Here is a 13,960-nt window from a genome sequence, read left to right as displayed (position 1 = left end):
CGCCTGTAACCTGGAGTAACAAGATGACCTGCTGAGTGCCCGCCATGCTCTTTTAATTGGTTTTGCAGAAACTGCCCCAGTATCTTTAGAGATAAAATGTTAGTTAAGCAATTTATTAGAGTTTGATGGGGGATATAAAAAAGCATTGTGAGAATCAGGACTTTGAATAAGCTTACAGCAACTGAAAACTGCTGTGAACCTTCCCCCCCTTCCCTATCAGTTCACTTTCTATTACACCCTTCAAACAAATTAAAAGAACCCTACCAAATGTCTCCATCTAAGCTCCCTCCCTCCAAATATGACTGAACATACACTGACACAGAATTACAGTGTGGACAGATTGTTGCAGAGTCCCAGACTTCTGGATTAATAGTTTTTTTAAAAACAAGGTTTCTCTCAAAAGAAGAAATTAGAGCTGTAGGACATGAATCAGCCTTATTTACCTCTAGCGCATGTATTGGAATCGAACATCGGCCCCATCCATTGAGATGACAAACAGAATCTACGACTCCAGCACTGCCATAGATCATCAATCTATTCAAAAACTCTTCTTGAGTTAAACCAAACAGAATTAAGGAAAGACCATGCTCTAAATAAAAGAATCAAATCATAATTAAAAACACATAAGCAAGTTGCTACACAGCAGATAACAACACAAAGTTGTAGTGACTCCATTTGGATTTCACCTCAGCAAGAACACATTCATAATTAGCCAACAGCAGCCAGACAGGCTGACAGAACACAAACAGCAGTCAGACAGAAGAAGACCACAAACAAGAAGCCTCTTTAACTGAAGCCTGCACCAAAACAATTACATAAAAAAAGCCCTTCACCTGTCAGAAGTAGACATAATGGCACATCTTCGTTACAATCCACATAAACAGTATCTTTGCTGAAGTGGTAGTAAGTCACATCTTGTGACTCGAAATCCCAGAGAGCAAGAGTCAATCTTTCATCGTTTGTTAATATTACAAACAGTGCTTTAACTCCAGTTACAGATTTACACTCCAGTTTCACCACTTCTTGTGGTTCTTCTACACAGATTTGTTTCCAGTGCTGCCCTGAATCACTGAGAGTTGTACCACTGCTTTGTAATGGTTTGGAAGGGACGCACCAAACAGCCTTCGGAACAACAGCCAGCACCTTCTCGGGAGTTTCATAGATTAAGGGATCATGATCTTCAAGGTGGGTAAAATACTGATACCACGGTAAATTCGTGTCATACACCAAATTTGGAGAACGTGGTCTTCTTTTCCTGATTGCATCGCGTAGTGAGGATAAGTGTGCCTTCCAGGACCTGGGATGAAGAAAGAAGTTATCCATAATACCACGTATTACGGAAGGAACAACACAGCTAACCCAACTTTTAACGTTTCCTCAGTCAAACAATATGTTTTTTGGTTTCTAGATTAGTATTTTCATTATGTACCTGTCCACACGGAAAGACGATGACATAAGCTCCATACTGTACTCAGAACTAGCAAGGTCATCCTCATCAAGACCTTCAGGTGGCTTCACTGGAAGACTTTGAGAATCTCTTTTACAGATCAAATGCCCAGGGAACTGTCTGAAAAGAAATCATTATTAGAATTAATTTTTACCTCCATGATGGATTATTTAATTTTTCCCCCATCATATTTAACTCTATCGGGAGTAAAATCAGAAAAAACGGGAGCTATCAGCGAAGCAGTTTTCTCTCTGATTAACAGTATCTACATAAATGTATCTAGGTAAGCCATCAAAACCTGATGGTATTTCCTCTGAGATAGACAATGCCTAAATTACAATCTTGTCCTAATTTATCAAGCAAAATCAGTAAGGCTGTATCAGAAAAGTTTAACAATCCTATATGCTCTGCCGTTCTTCTGAAAGGTGTTGTTAACCTGCACTGTCAGTAACTGAGAGCACATATCCCTATCTTCCTAGAAGAAAAAAAATCCACTATAAAACATTTCTACTTCTCTGTCCTGTCACTTAAAAAGTACAGCAAATATTAATGGGCAATCTTTAAACAAATGTGAAATCTCTGCTCTACCCTAGAGTCAGCACTCAGAATAAAAAGCTGACAGCATCTCAGCTGTTACAGGACTAAGATTAGGCACATTTAATGTTAGTTGTACTTAACTTTCATTTAGCAATTCTGCTAAAACTTTCATTGAGCAATTCTGCTGCAAACATACCTGAAGTACTTGTTTAGATCCACAGAAATGGCGCTGTTGGAAGAACTGATGATCACAGCAACACTGAGATCATATGACACTTTGACTGCAGTGAGCGGTGATGTGATGGCTGAACTCCTGTTCTCATGCTGCACACCTCCCTGGCAGAGCGCTACATCAATGTTGGCTAGATTTGCACCATCAAAAGAATCAAATATGTCTTTAAAAGGTGTCAAAGAAAATGCCAGGATTCAGATAGTCCAATGAACAAGAAATTACACAGAAGAGGAAGACAGTGAATTGTTAACTTTGTAGCCCAGGTCAATCTTGGCACAGCAAAACACTCAGAACTGCTTGTTTTACAGCAGCGTTTTAAGCCCAGGTAGACTAATTCTAAAGCATCTAATTAAGAAAAGAAAGCTTAGGGACAGGAGACTTAAGCACGTTATACACAGCTCTACATACCAAAAGTGCTGAAAGTCAATACTCCAGTGTGGAACGAATTTCCACTAATACGCTGAGAATCTAGAGTTGACCCAGACATTTCTGATGAAATGACCACAACCACACAACCTCTGCTGAAAGCACCTTCAAAAAAGACTGTTAAAAGAAACTTGTGTGTAATCCTGACAAAAGAAGAAAACTGACCTTGTTCTTCCAGATCATTTACACCGCCAGCTAGTGCCTACTGCAAAGGATACAAATCCAGCCAGAACTGTCTAAAAAGAAGAGAATTCCCCTGCAGAAGTTTATATCTGTTATTCTTTCCAAAACTTGCGGTGCCAAATCAAGGGTAATGCAGTCACACGTCTCTAATGATGAATCTTCTCCAGGAAAGGTAAGATGCACAACAATGAAGTTATTGAGCAGAAGTAGGCATCTGTTGTCTTTAAAAGACAGTATCCTCAAAGACAATATTGAAGAAAGACCTGTAAAATTAAAGGTATTTTAGGATTACGGCAATCTGGCACTTTTGACTGTAAAGGTATCTCAAGAAAATCACAGCTCAAAGACATTGCCTCAGCCGCTATACTGATAAAAGTTGTGATTTGGGGCTTGTTTTTTTTGTTTAAATCTCATATTTTGTCAGGAGTATTAATTGTAGAACAATGTCCAACAGTACAAGTTTTTTAAATGGACACTACTTCTGAAGAATGCAAAAAAATCACAAAACCATTTTTCAGTCAGCACTGAAAGCTACAATCTTTGGACATAAAGATATTTTAGCAATGGAAACTTTTAAATAATATGTAAAACATCAAAGCCCTAGGTCCTGAAAAGACTGCACTGTGACTGTACACTACACTTGCCAATCACGGAGCACAAAGTTCAACACATAATTAGTCTTTGCTGGATTAGTGAACAGCCCCATTTGTTCTGATATGACGGTGAAAATTGGAGATAGCACAGCTGCATGAACACACTTATTTTTGACTTTGTGTCATCCAAACATCTGACCCTCAACAGCTTAATTCCTTTTAACAATGTCAACTTTGATTACAGAAGTGTCAGTTATTTGTCAAGCTCATGAATACTGCTTCTGATCACGCTAAATCAGTGCAAAAATACTTCACACTTCCCTTGTGTTCTGCATCTATTTGTTTCACCAAATGAAGCAGACAAAATCGGACCTGTAACAATTACAAATATGGAATACACATTGAGATTTACTCACTAATATTTTTGACTTCGAGGTGCTTTTTAAGCATATCTTCCTTACAACTGTGCAGGAAAATCAGGTTACAATCTCCATCTTCTATAGTGAATTCATAGACGAACAGTTCGTGATTCTTACTAAGAGCCACTATTTTTGTCTTGTCTGCTTGTAGATCACAATCTTCTGTATTCTCCCACAGGAAGCTGAAGATGCAATATTCGGTGTGTTTATCGACCTTACTTTCCCCATTTCATACACTGAACAGTTCTGGAAGCATGCTAATGACATACAGTTCAATTTTAACCTTTTGAAATAAAGATTCTGCCACTGCCCCTTCCCGCACCATAACATGCTTGTTCTCTAAAGGCGGCTGCAATGCAAGACACTGCTTGAGAAATCCCTATTTCTCTTCTAAAGAGAACAGATTTCTGTCTGTGTAATTCTTTTCTTTTGTCACCCATGCCACATTACACTCTGCTTCGGGACTTCTTTTAGAAGCAGGAGGAGCATTGCTAGGGCGAAGAGAGCCTAACACCCGTTTTGCCCCCCTGCTGCTTGGGCTGACGGACTCTCCATGTGCCCGTCTCCATCCGTACCTGCTCTCACATGGGAGCGGGCAAGGAGGAAACATCTACAGGGCCTCAGAGGATGGGCACAGAGGACGGCACAGAGCACCACGCAGGCGTTGCCATCGCTCAGCACCGCACCTGCTGGGACCCGCAGCGTGCCCGTGGGGTCGCCTCAGCACTGGGAGCCACCACCACGGCCTGAAGGCGCCTTGTGACCGCCTCGTGTCACGCGCGAGCGCTCGCCCTGACCACCAGGGAAGGAAGTCAAGGCCTCAGCTCTACAGCAGCCCATCTAGCAGGCCGGGTGACCTCCCTCCACACCTTTTATTTTATAAATCTTTGTAACCACAGAATCCCAGAACCACCTAGGTTGGGAGAGAGCTCCAAGATCGCCCAGCCCAACCCCTCACCTAACACTCCCAGGTCCTCCACTAAACCAGATCACTGATCAATATATCTAAACATCTTTTAAAGCCCTCCAGGTGCGGTGACTGCCCCATTCCCCCGGGCAGCCCTCCCCGACGCCTCACAGCCCTCAGCACCCCGCGGCACGGGGATTTTACACAAAGAGCTCTTCAGGGCAGGGTTTTGACCCCCCCCTCACTCTCCTGAGGCGTTTGGAGCCCCCCCCCCAGCCCCTCACTTACTCCGCCCAGGCTCCCTGCAGGGCGCAGCCCCGGGCCCGGCCGCCCCCGCCCGGCGCCAGAGCCTCCAGCTGGATGCCGCCGGCGGCCAGGAGGGCTCCCAGGGCGTCCTGGCCCCTGCTCAGCCGCAGCCGGGCCGCGTCCCGCGGGGAGCCCCAGGCCTGCCCCGAGCGTGGCGCCAGCAGCACCCGCAGCTCCCTCACGGCGCCCGCCGCCATTTTCCCTCCCCGCCCCCCCCGCAGGTCCTCCTCAGGGGGCGCCGCCCGCCGCCATCTTGCGGGGCTGCCCCCTTCCGGTCAGCTGAGAGCGCTGCCGCGCGCCGCGACTACAACTCCCAGCAGGCACCGCTGCGCAGCGCCGCCTGAGGGGCGGTGGAGGGGGAGCCGCGTTGCGTGCTGGGAGTTGTAGTCTCCGTCGGTCAGCGCTAGCTGCGGCGGGCGGGTGAGGCCGAGATTATCATTAAATAGATTAAATGTATTAAATATATTATTAAATAGCTCGCTGTTTTCACTGACAGCGGAATACGTGCCACCAAACGCTGCTCGCAGCCTCCACAGCTGCCAAAACCAAGGAACCACGGGCACAGCGCGCAGCATCCCCCTCAGGCTTCCCTCAGAGACCGCTGAGGGGACGGGGTGGCCACGCGCCGTGGGCGGAGCACGAGCTAAACCCCGCCCCTCACACCCCGCCCCGTCCAATCAGAGGGCGTGACCCCGATAACCACGCCCCGCCCACACAGAGCGCCGCCGGGGCTGGCGGACGGTGGCCGCGCGGGGCCGCTCCGCGCTGCCCATGGCGCCGCGGGACCATGTCGCTGGTGCTGGGGCTGCTGGCGCAGGCGCTGGGCAGGGCGCTGCGCTACTCCGCGCCGCGTAGGGCCGGCCATGAGCCCCGGGGCCGGGCCATGGAGCAGGACAAGGCGCTCGAGGTCTACGGTGACTGCCGGGGAGCGGCGGGGGCCGTGAGGGGGGCTATGAGGGGCCTGGAGGGGTCTGGGGAGGGCCTGAGGGGGGTTGTGAGGGGCCTGTGAGGGGCTGGGGGGCGCCTTAAGGGGTCTGTGAGGGGCTGTGGGGGGGGCTGTGAGGGGTCTGTGGAGGTCTGGGGGGGCCGTGAGGGGCCTTTGGGGGGGGGGCTGTGGGGATCTGAAGGGGCCTGGGGGGGGTCTATGAGGGGCCTGTGAGGGTCTGGGGGAGGTCCGTGAGGGGTCTGGGGGGGCCTAGGGGAGGTCTGGAGGGGCCTGGGGGGGTCTGTGAGGGACCTTGGGGGGGTCTGTGAAGGTCTGGGAGGGGTCCGTGAGGGGCCTGGGGGGCTTAGGGGAGGTCTGGGGGGTCCTGTAGGGAGCTGTGAGGGGCCTGGTGGGGTCTGTGAGGGGCCTGTGAGGGTCTGGGGGGGCCGTGGTCCCAGGTTCTTGTCGGGGTGCAGGAGGTGTGGGGGGTCCTCGTGTGGGGGAGAGAGAAGGGCTGTGGGGTTGTGGGGCTGTGGGGCAGGCCGGGCGCGGCCCTTGGGTGCCCACAGCCCTGTGAGGTGCCGGGGCCTGTCCGTGGCATCTCCTGGCTGTCCCCGGGCTGCCTGGGGACAGGTGGGGTGCGTGGGGTGGTCACGGAGCCAGGGGTGCGCTGAGGGACCCGGCCCTGCCTGAGCTCGGTCGGTGGGGCCGTAACGGGGCCATAATGAGGCCGCTGCTCCCAGCTGTGGGAAGGGAATGGGGCAGCTGTGGGCCTGCTCCTGGAGTTACCTCCACATTCATCACCTGGGGTTAGAAGCGACTGGGTGCACCTGGAAAGGCCAGGAATTCCAGGCAGGGCTGCGGGGGAGTCCAGCAAAACTTCAGCTACCGAGCGACTGGCTTCTTGGTGCTCAGCCTCTGAGATACGGAGAGGTTTCACCTCTGGAAACGCTCTGTGTAGGATCCTGCAGTATTGCAAATGCTGTGAAGCTCGAAGGCACTGCTATTGTGTAGGCAATTAGAGGCAGCGTGAGGATTTTATGCAATTAATTAGAGACAGCGCGAGGATTTTATGCAATGCTGTACACAGAAAAGACTTTGACAATGTTTCCTCTTTTGTTTTTTTAAACTCAACTTTGAAACTTGAGTGGTGTTTAAATAGAGGTATGTGAAAACGCCAGCAGTTCTAGTGACTTAGGTTATGAGCCTTAAGCACGTAAGTAGTCCCGCTGATTTCAGTAGACCCATAGTCTTATGCTTGTGCACAATTTTTGCAGAACTAAAGTGTGTCTATAAAATTTCAGTTTAAAAGACCAGCGGCATCCATGAAGTACTGTTAAACAAAATCTGCTCTAGTGTTCCTCCTGCTGCTTGGCAAAGTAACTGATAACGCTCTTGTATAAGTCAAACTTCCACGCAGAAGGAGGATGCAATTTAAAAACAGAGGGAAGAATGTATCAGAAGTTACAAGGAAATGTCAATGCAGAGATGATTCTGTCCTACATATCGACAAAGTAATTCCTTGTTTGGCTAGGCTTCTGTGGTTGGCTAAGGCTAGTTCTGTTTTATCGTGTGATGAAACTTCCACAAGCTAATCCAGAACACATTACCTCTATGGAAAGCAACTCAGTTATTTTCTGTACAGGTTTATTAAACCTGGTTGATCCCCACATTTGACAAGCTAAGGAGGTGACCACTGATACAGATAAATATGGATTAGTGCATTATTTTCGTACTGGCTTTCCTTAAGATGGCTTCAAAATCTTATCTGTGAGGCCCTGGCTGGGAAGCGGAGGGAAAAAAGGTGGGAAGGAAAATTGACCTGTCTTGGTAAAAGGTTCGGTTTGCTTGCCTCTCAGGTTGTTCAAAGTCTAGCTGAAATATTGCATCTGTGCTTATCTTTTGGGTAGGCTAATTTCAAGTCACCTGTAGTTCTGAAGGTAATACTTATCCTTTAATAGGCATGTTTTGATTCCTATTTATTAAAATGGGGTTGTAAAACCAGATAACAAGTTTAGAACCAGAGTGTGAAAAGTGTGTGCACAGTGAACAAGAAGTGCTTTAGTGTGCCCAGCTCTGAAGCAACTCACGAGGTAACACATCACTGATAGTTACGGCTCTGCCTTTTCTGAGCAGGATCAATATCAACAGTGCTTCTAATAAAAAGCATCTTGTATTAAATTTAGGAAAGCAACTTTATTGTTGGTGGCTTCTTTCCTGCTTTAGATATAATCCGTACTATCCGGGACCCGGAGAAACCTAATACTTTAGAAGAACTGGAAGTGGTAACGGAAAGCTGCGTCGAAGTAAATGAGATCGGTGAAGATGAGTATCTGGTTATCATCAGGTTTACACCAACAGTACCTCATTGCTCTTTGGCGACTCTCATTGGTAAGATTTTAGTTTCATTAAATCTGTAACAATGAATGTGGAGTTAATTTTAGGTTTTTTGAATAATGTATTACTTAGTTTAAAGGCAGTATTGCTGTGCCAGGAGTTTGACTGGGAATTTCATCTTGAGAACCCTCCTAGCCATACAAACAAACAAGAAATAGAAGATGTGGAGTCATTCAAGGTCTTGTATTTTTTTCAAGTTAGGGAGAGTCTTCAAAAAGAGCAGCTCTCAAAAATCTACTCAGAAGTGGTACAGACTTCCTTCTTTATATTCTTCCTTCCCTTATGGGTTGTTCCCTGTGCATGTGAAAAAAAAATTATGTGCAATCAAAACAAAGTTATGAACTGTTAGGAATTTGAGAGCAGTTACAGTCAATGAGAATCCGCACTTGCTTGTTTTGCTTTTTTTGCTACTTGTGAAGAGATCACGTCTGCTCTCTGAAATAATTTCTTTAAATGTACCAAGATCAGCAAGTCTCACCATGGTATATCAATACAAAGATTTCACAGTTTGTTTTAAAATTTAAAAGAACATAACCCTTTAATTTAACTAAGGTTGTGTATTTATGCTGAAATAGACCTTGCTGCTTTATGTAGAAATTGAAGTATAGATAGTAAGCATTAGCATGCCGAATGCTAATAATTTATAGTTTGACCCTGTTAGGAGTATCAGTGGGTTAACACTGGGACCTGAGGATCAATTACGTACCTGTCATCATAAACTGGTGTTAATCACGTCCTCGGCACTTAATGTTGGCCAGGTCTTTGTTCATCAGTGATTGTGCAATCCTTCAGTGGTGTGTGACCTTTGAAGCACGCAGTTCCTTGTTCTGGTACAGGAAAGGGTTATGGCAACTGTTCTAAATAGTTGGTTAGTGTGGGTAAGAATGTAGGCAGTAAACAGCTTTTTTATTTTTTTTCCTTCTCCACACTTCCTCAGCTGCACAGATTGCTCTAAGCTGGTGTTTCTTTTGGGGTGTATTTGCATGGCTGGCTCAGCCTGAGGACAAACTGGGGCTGCAGTTTGGCTGTGTTTGTCCACATGTAGCTCACCGCGAAGTCAGATCTTGTGAGCAAACTGCAGCTGGCTAGTGGTCATACTCTAAGAATGCACCTCAAACCTCGAATTTGACAAGAAATTCTCTTTTTTTCTTCAAACAGGCCTTTGTTTAAGAATAAAACTTCAGAGATGTTTGCCTTTTAGACATAAGGTAAGCTGTCTGTTCTGGAACTTGCTTTAAACTACCTGAATGACTGTATGCCAACTTCTCTTTACTTGACCCAGCGGCATTCCCTTTTTTAATTTGCGAACTGTGATAGAGGATGATTTTTTCCTAAAAGCTTGTCATTTGCCTCTGTAGGGTCGAAGTACAGTGCAGTACCTGAAAGGATCTCTGAATAACTGTGGCTCTTCATTTCCTTTACAAAATGCAGTTTGTCACTGACCTTCTGAAATACGCCGCATTTCAAGGCTTTTTTGGCCAGCTGACATTCAGGTGGAGGAGAGGGTGTTTTCAAAGCTGATATTACAGTGAATCTAAGTCATGCTCTTGCCTTAGGGGACAATGAATTTAGCCTTCTGTGATATTTCTACATATCAAAGCATCATAAAAATAAAATGTTGGTAGTTGCTAAATCTACTGTACCATGTGGAATGCCTGATAGCTCTCGCCAGTGGACCCTATGTGAGCGAGCAGCCCTGAAAGCAAGATAACTATTGTCAGTTAGAAATCGGTTCAGGGGAGTTCTACCAGGCATCATCTGTGAAGGAAAAACTTCAAAATAGGTTTATTAGGGTTCAGAAGGACTGCAGAATTCAGAACTGGAGCTGGGTTGAGGAAATCTCTTCTTTATGACCTGTTGTAGGAACAGTTGTATAGATGATATATGGGCCTGACCCTGGTCATTATACTGCCTTAAAAGGGGCCAGCCCTGGCTGTGCTGCTGGAATGTAAGGGTATAGAGGAAAAGAGAGTTAATATATCCTTAGAGAAAGCTATTTAGGTTTTAGCAGGATCTAAGAGCAGACCTTTAGTGACAAACATGAAATCTTTATAGGCCTTTAGAAACTTGCCCAAAATAATATAAATTCTTTAGCTTAGAATTTATGGTGTTGATTCTTACTTATTTTTTAATAGTTGCTAGCTTCATCATTCCAGTTAAATGGTGTAGAGCAAGACTTGCATTTCTAGATAATTAGGTAGATGGTGATTTGTTATGCTGGACACATGATAACAATTAAGTTTAGCTTCAGTGAGATAAGATAAAAGGCATTGTTTACTTGCTTTTCTTTTTGTTCATCAGTTGTGGCTTGACATGTTTCTTTTTCTTTTTCTTTTTTTCCTCCTAGGCTGTTAAGTTAAATGCATGAAGGTGATTTATGTCTATTTAGCTTTTAGTCACATAGTCTGCTCTCTTACAGGAAATAGATACTGTATTACACTACCATTTCAAATAGAACATCATCTGTGATTCTCATCACTGAGCAAAACTTGTGTGTCTTTTCAAGAGTTCTTAGCTTGTGAAGGTGACACTTGCAATTCTAGCGGCTTTCAGACAAATTGTCCCTGAATTGTGAGCAGCAGAGAACTTGGTAGAAAGGTGGAGCCAGTTCTCTCTTATGTTTCCAGTAGCCTAACTCCAATTACTTTCTCACGTGAGCCATTAATATTAGAGAGGAATGAGTGACTCCACAATTTTGAAAAAGAATTATTGGTGCCTCTTCTAAAAGGGGAGGAGATTGTCTTCTGATTATATTGCAATAAAGTCTAAGATCAGTTATTGTCATTGATGTCCTTCCATTGTCTGTGAATATTTCTAAAAGTATGGATTATGTGCATTGTATGTGTATGGTACACTTTTTTCTTCCAGTAATGAATATATTTCATGATTAAAGTATGAATCTAACATTAATGACCTCTCTTTCAGCTGGAAATCTACATATCTGAAGGTACACATTCCACTGAAGAAGACAGTAAGTACAGCTTATAGATGAGAGCAGTTTTAGACTGTTCTTTGAGAAGTGTTTTTCTTCCCCTGCTTTGCTGTCCTTTTCAGAAACAAATACTCTCTTAAATAGCAATTTGCAGTGAAAGTTGCTGCAATGTGCTGTTACTGTACATAGCATTTTCTCCCTCTTTGAGCTGGCCATTAATGAGGTTTGGAGAAACTTCACTGCAATGTGGTGTCTTACATTTGTCATGTTACTGATGCAGTATACATTATACAGTACCACTGAAACTGTTTCTGACTTTATTTTTCGTATGATGTTTTGCAGTCAACAAGCAAATCAACGACAAAGAGAGAGTAGCAGCTGCGATGGAGAATCCAAACTTGAGAGAAATTGTGGAGCAGTGTGTTACAGAGCCTGACTAGTAGCTATAATACCCACGGAGTTATCATTTTGATACATTTCTTAAAATATCTTTGTTTAAAAAAAAAGAAAAAATAATCAAGGCCTTGAGTTTAATACTTGAGTTCTTTTTATCTTCCATATGTTTTTTTAAAGGAAATTGTTTATAAGATAGATTTAAATTATGACGAATTAGTCTCTGAAATTAAGTGATGTGTATAGTGTTAAGAGTTTGTAATACCTGGTGTCCAGAGAAATATTTTATCTGATTAAAAATGAAACAACACTGTATGTCCTGCCTTCTGATAGACATTGTGATATAAATTCAGTTTTGCAGGTTAAATTTCTATATTGTTTCAATCACTGAACAATAAAAATAAAACAGATTCTTATACTGAAATGCTGCTTTCTGAGTTCAGAAACTTTTTTCTTTTTTTCTTTAAGCTTAGGTTAAGATTTCTGTTAGAGAAATAAGCATGTCATTCAACTACTTTGTTGCTGATGAACACATTAAAATTGAAATGAATTCAGAAAAAGAATTTGGAAACAAGCGATTGGACTGCAGCAAGGTAGATTTTTACTAGGATGCTATTCCTGCTAAATATTTTGTTTTCCCTGTAAATACACGTTTCTGATTCTGGAGGCTTTGCTTTGCAGTTATCTTGAAGGCAAAGTTTTCCTATGGGCGATGCATTGCCAATTTGATCCTGCTCTTCCTTACAACTGAACTGCAGCATGAAAAGCGAGAGAATCCCGCAGCCAGTGGTTGCCACTGTCCTGTTTCTTTTTGCTGCTCCCTCACTAATCTTATCTGGAGTGTATGTAATGTTGCCAGCTGTCATATGCTTTCTCTCTGAAGACGTTTCCCTAAGGCTAGATTCCTACTGCAGCTGTGGATTCAACCATGCAATTTACTTTCCCTGAAGAATTAAGCAGTTATTTCTCACTCAGCTGTCCTCTCAATGGAAGTGACATTCAGTATTTGCTGTACAGCCACAGGAGGGCCTCAGTGGTGAGCATGTCCGTGGTAAGAGAGGCTACTGCCATCCCTGTGTGCCCCGTAGCACCTGATAAGCTCTTCCAGTATCTCAGGGGATGTTACCTGGTCTAAGCATAACAGTTATCCCCTGCAGTGGTTTGTATGAGATGTAGGGAGCCATTCCTCACTGAACCAGTGATCACTCTAGTGAGTTTGTATTTGGTTAAACACTGAAAAAATCCCTGGGGTTCCATGCAAACATCTGTTGAGATTTCAGGGATTTGTAACCATTTTAATGGTAAGCCCCATAAAGCTTTCCTGAAGGCATGAAATGATTGAATGGGTTCCAGCTAGGTTGTGCATTATAAATGGCAGAGGAAATTTTCCCTTTGTGAAGTTGTATGCTGACAAATGTCACAGCTGTGCCAATAAGAGCTTGTAATCTTACAGTTGGTGCCCAAGTTATTTATCAAAAATAAAAAATAAAAAATGGGGAGAGGGGAAAGGGTGGACAACAATCTCTTTTCTTCTATGGGTTACTTCATTTCTGCAGAGCTGGCAGTTCCAGCTAGGGGGTGGGAAGAGAAAGGATCTGCTAAATTACTATCTTAATTGAAGCTGAATCCCCAAAGTTAAATTTGATCTATAGTTCAAATGCTCACGCTGAGTTTAGCTTGAGGGAAGTTGTGTATGTCCACAGGCAGAACCTACAAGTTCTTATAAGTTAAGTACAGATGGTTCTGTGAAGTGTAATTGGATGTAACCTTAAATGTGGGGCAGTGCTATGTCCGTTACTTAGGTATTAGCAGGATGTGAAGGGAACTAACTGCTTGGTACTTACATGGGGAACTAAAATTGTGGTGGTGTTTCCAAAATGAATAACCCATGGACGTTTTTTATTTATGTCCGATTTTGGTCAAAACCAACGATCTGTGCATTTAGACGACTGCTGGGATAGTTTATCACAAAGTATCCTAATAGAAGCATTTTGTGAGGTTTTGTGGTGTTGCTTTTTTCAACAGGTTTGCTACTTGACAACTACTTCTATAAAGTAGTTTCTTCTCTATGAGAAGCAGAGGGAGATGTTTTCCTGTGATAAGGTGCCCGGTTTTGCTGTGCCATACTGTTAGAAGAGAGGTATAGAACAAGACCAATGTTTTTCCTCCCCATGGTTTATTCTTTAATAAAATGAGTTAGATGCAATTGCAAATTGTAGTTTCAGTACGTGCAGATAGTGGGTTAGTCCTTGTGCTTCCCCAG

At 44.1% G+C, this 13,960-nt stretch overlaps 2 protein-coding genes across 3 annotated transcripts in view; one reads left to right on the top strand and one right to left on the bottom strand.

Moving 5' to 3' along the window:
* SPG11 (SPG11 vesicle trafficking associated, spatacsin) overlaps nucleotides 1-3,991 on the bottom strand; it is a 36,077-nt gene extending 32,086 nt beyond the window's left edge. For both annotated transcript variants that reach the window (XR_014618754.1, XM_084293405.1), the window contains exons 1-6: nucleotides 3,835-3,991; nucleotides 2,861-3,088; nucleotides 2,181-2,379; nucleotides 1,430-1,567; nucleotides 834-1,297; nucleotides 444-589 (exon numbers count right to left, since the gene is read on the bottom strand). Coding sequence is in view for 1 of the 2 variants with exons in the window: in XM_084293405.1 (XP_084149531.1) it covers nucleotides 444-589; nucleotides 834-1,297; nucleotides 1,430-1,567; nucleotides 2,181-2,379; nucleotides 2,861-3,088; nucleotides 3,835-3,868 (1,209 nt within the window). In the remaining variant the exon portion in view is untranslated. The remainder of the gene's footprint in view (nucleotides 1-443; nucleotides 590-833; nucleotides 1,298-1,429; nucleotides 1,568-2,180; nucleotides 2,380-2,860; nucleotides 3,089-3,834) is intronic.
* A 1,766-nt stretch (nucleotides 3,992-5,757) lies between these two features.
* On the top strand, nucleotides 5,758-12,121 carry CIAO2A (cytosolic iron-sulfur assembly component 2A). Its single transcript, XM_084293718.1, has 5 exons — nucleotides 5,758-5,964; nucleotides 8,202-8,366; nucleotides 9,531-9,580; nucleotides 11,298-11,343; nucleotides 11,647-12,121. Exons 1-5 carry the CDS (start codon nucleotides 5,838-5,840, stop codon nucleotides 11,742-11,744), a joined length of 486 nt encoding a protein of 161 aa, XP_084149844.1. The 5' UTR covers nucleotides 5,758-5,837; the 3' UTR covers nucleotides 11,745-12,121.
* The last annotated feature ends 1,839 nt before the right edge of the window (nucleotides 12,122-13,960 follow it).

Source organism: Netta rufina, assembly GCF_964035555.1.
Source record: "Netta rufina genome assembly, chromosome: 11".
Lineage (NCBI taxonomy): Eukaryota > Metazoa > Chordata > Aves > Anseriformes > Anatidae > Netta > Netta rufina.
This window is presented reverse-complemented; position numbering and strand designations above follow the sequence as displayed.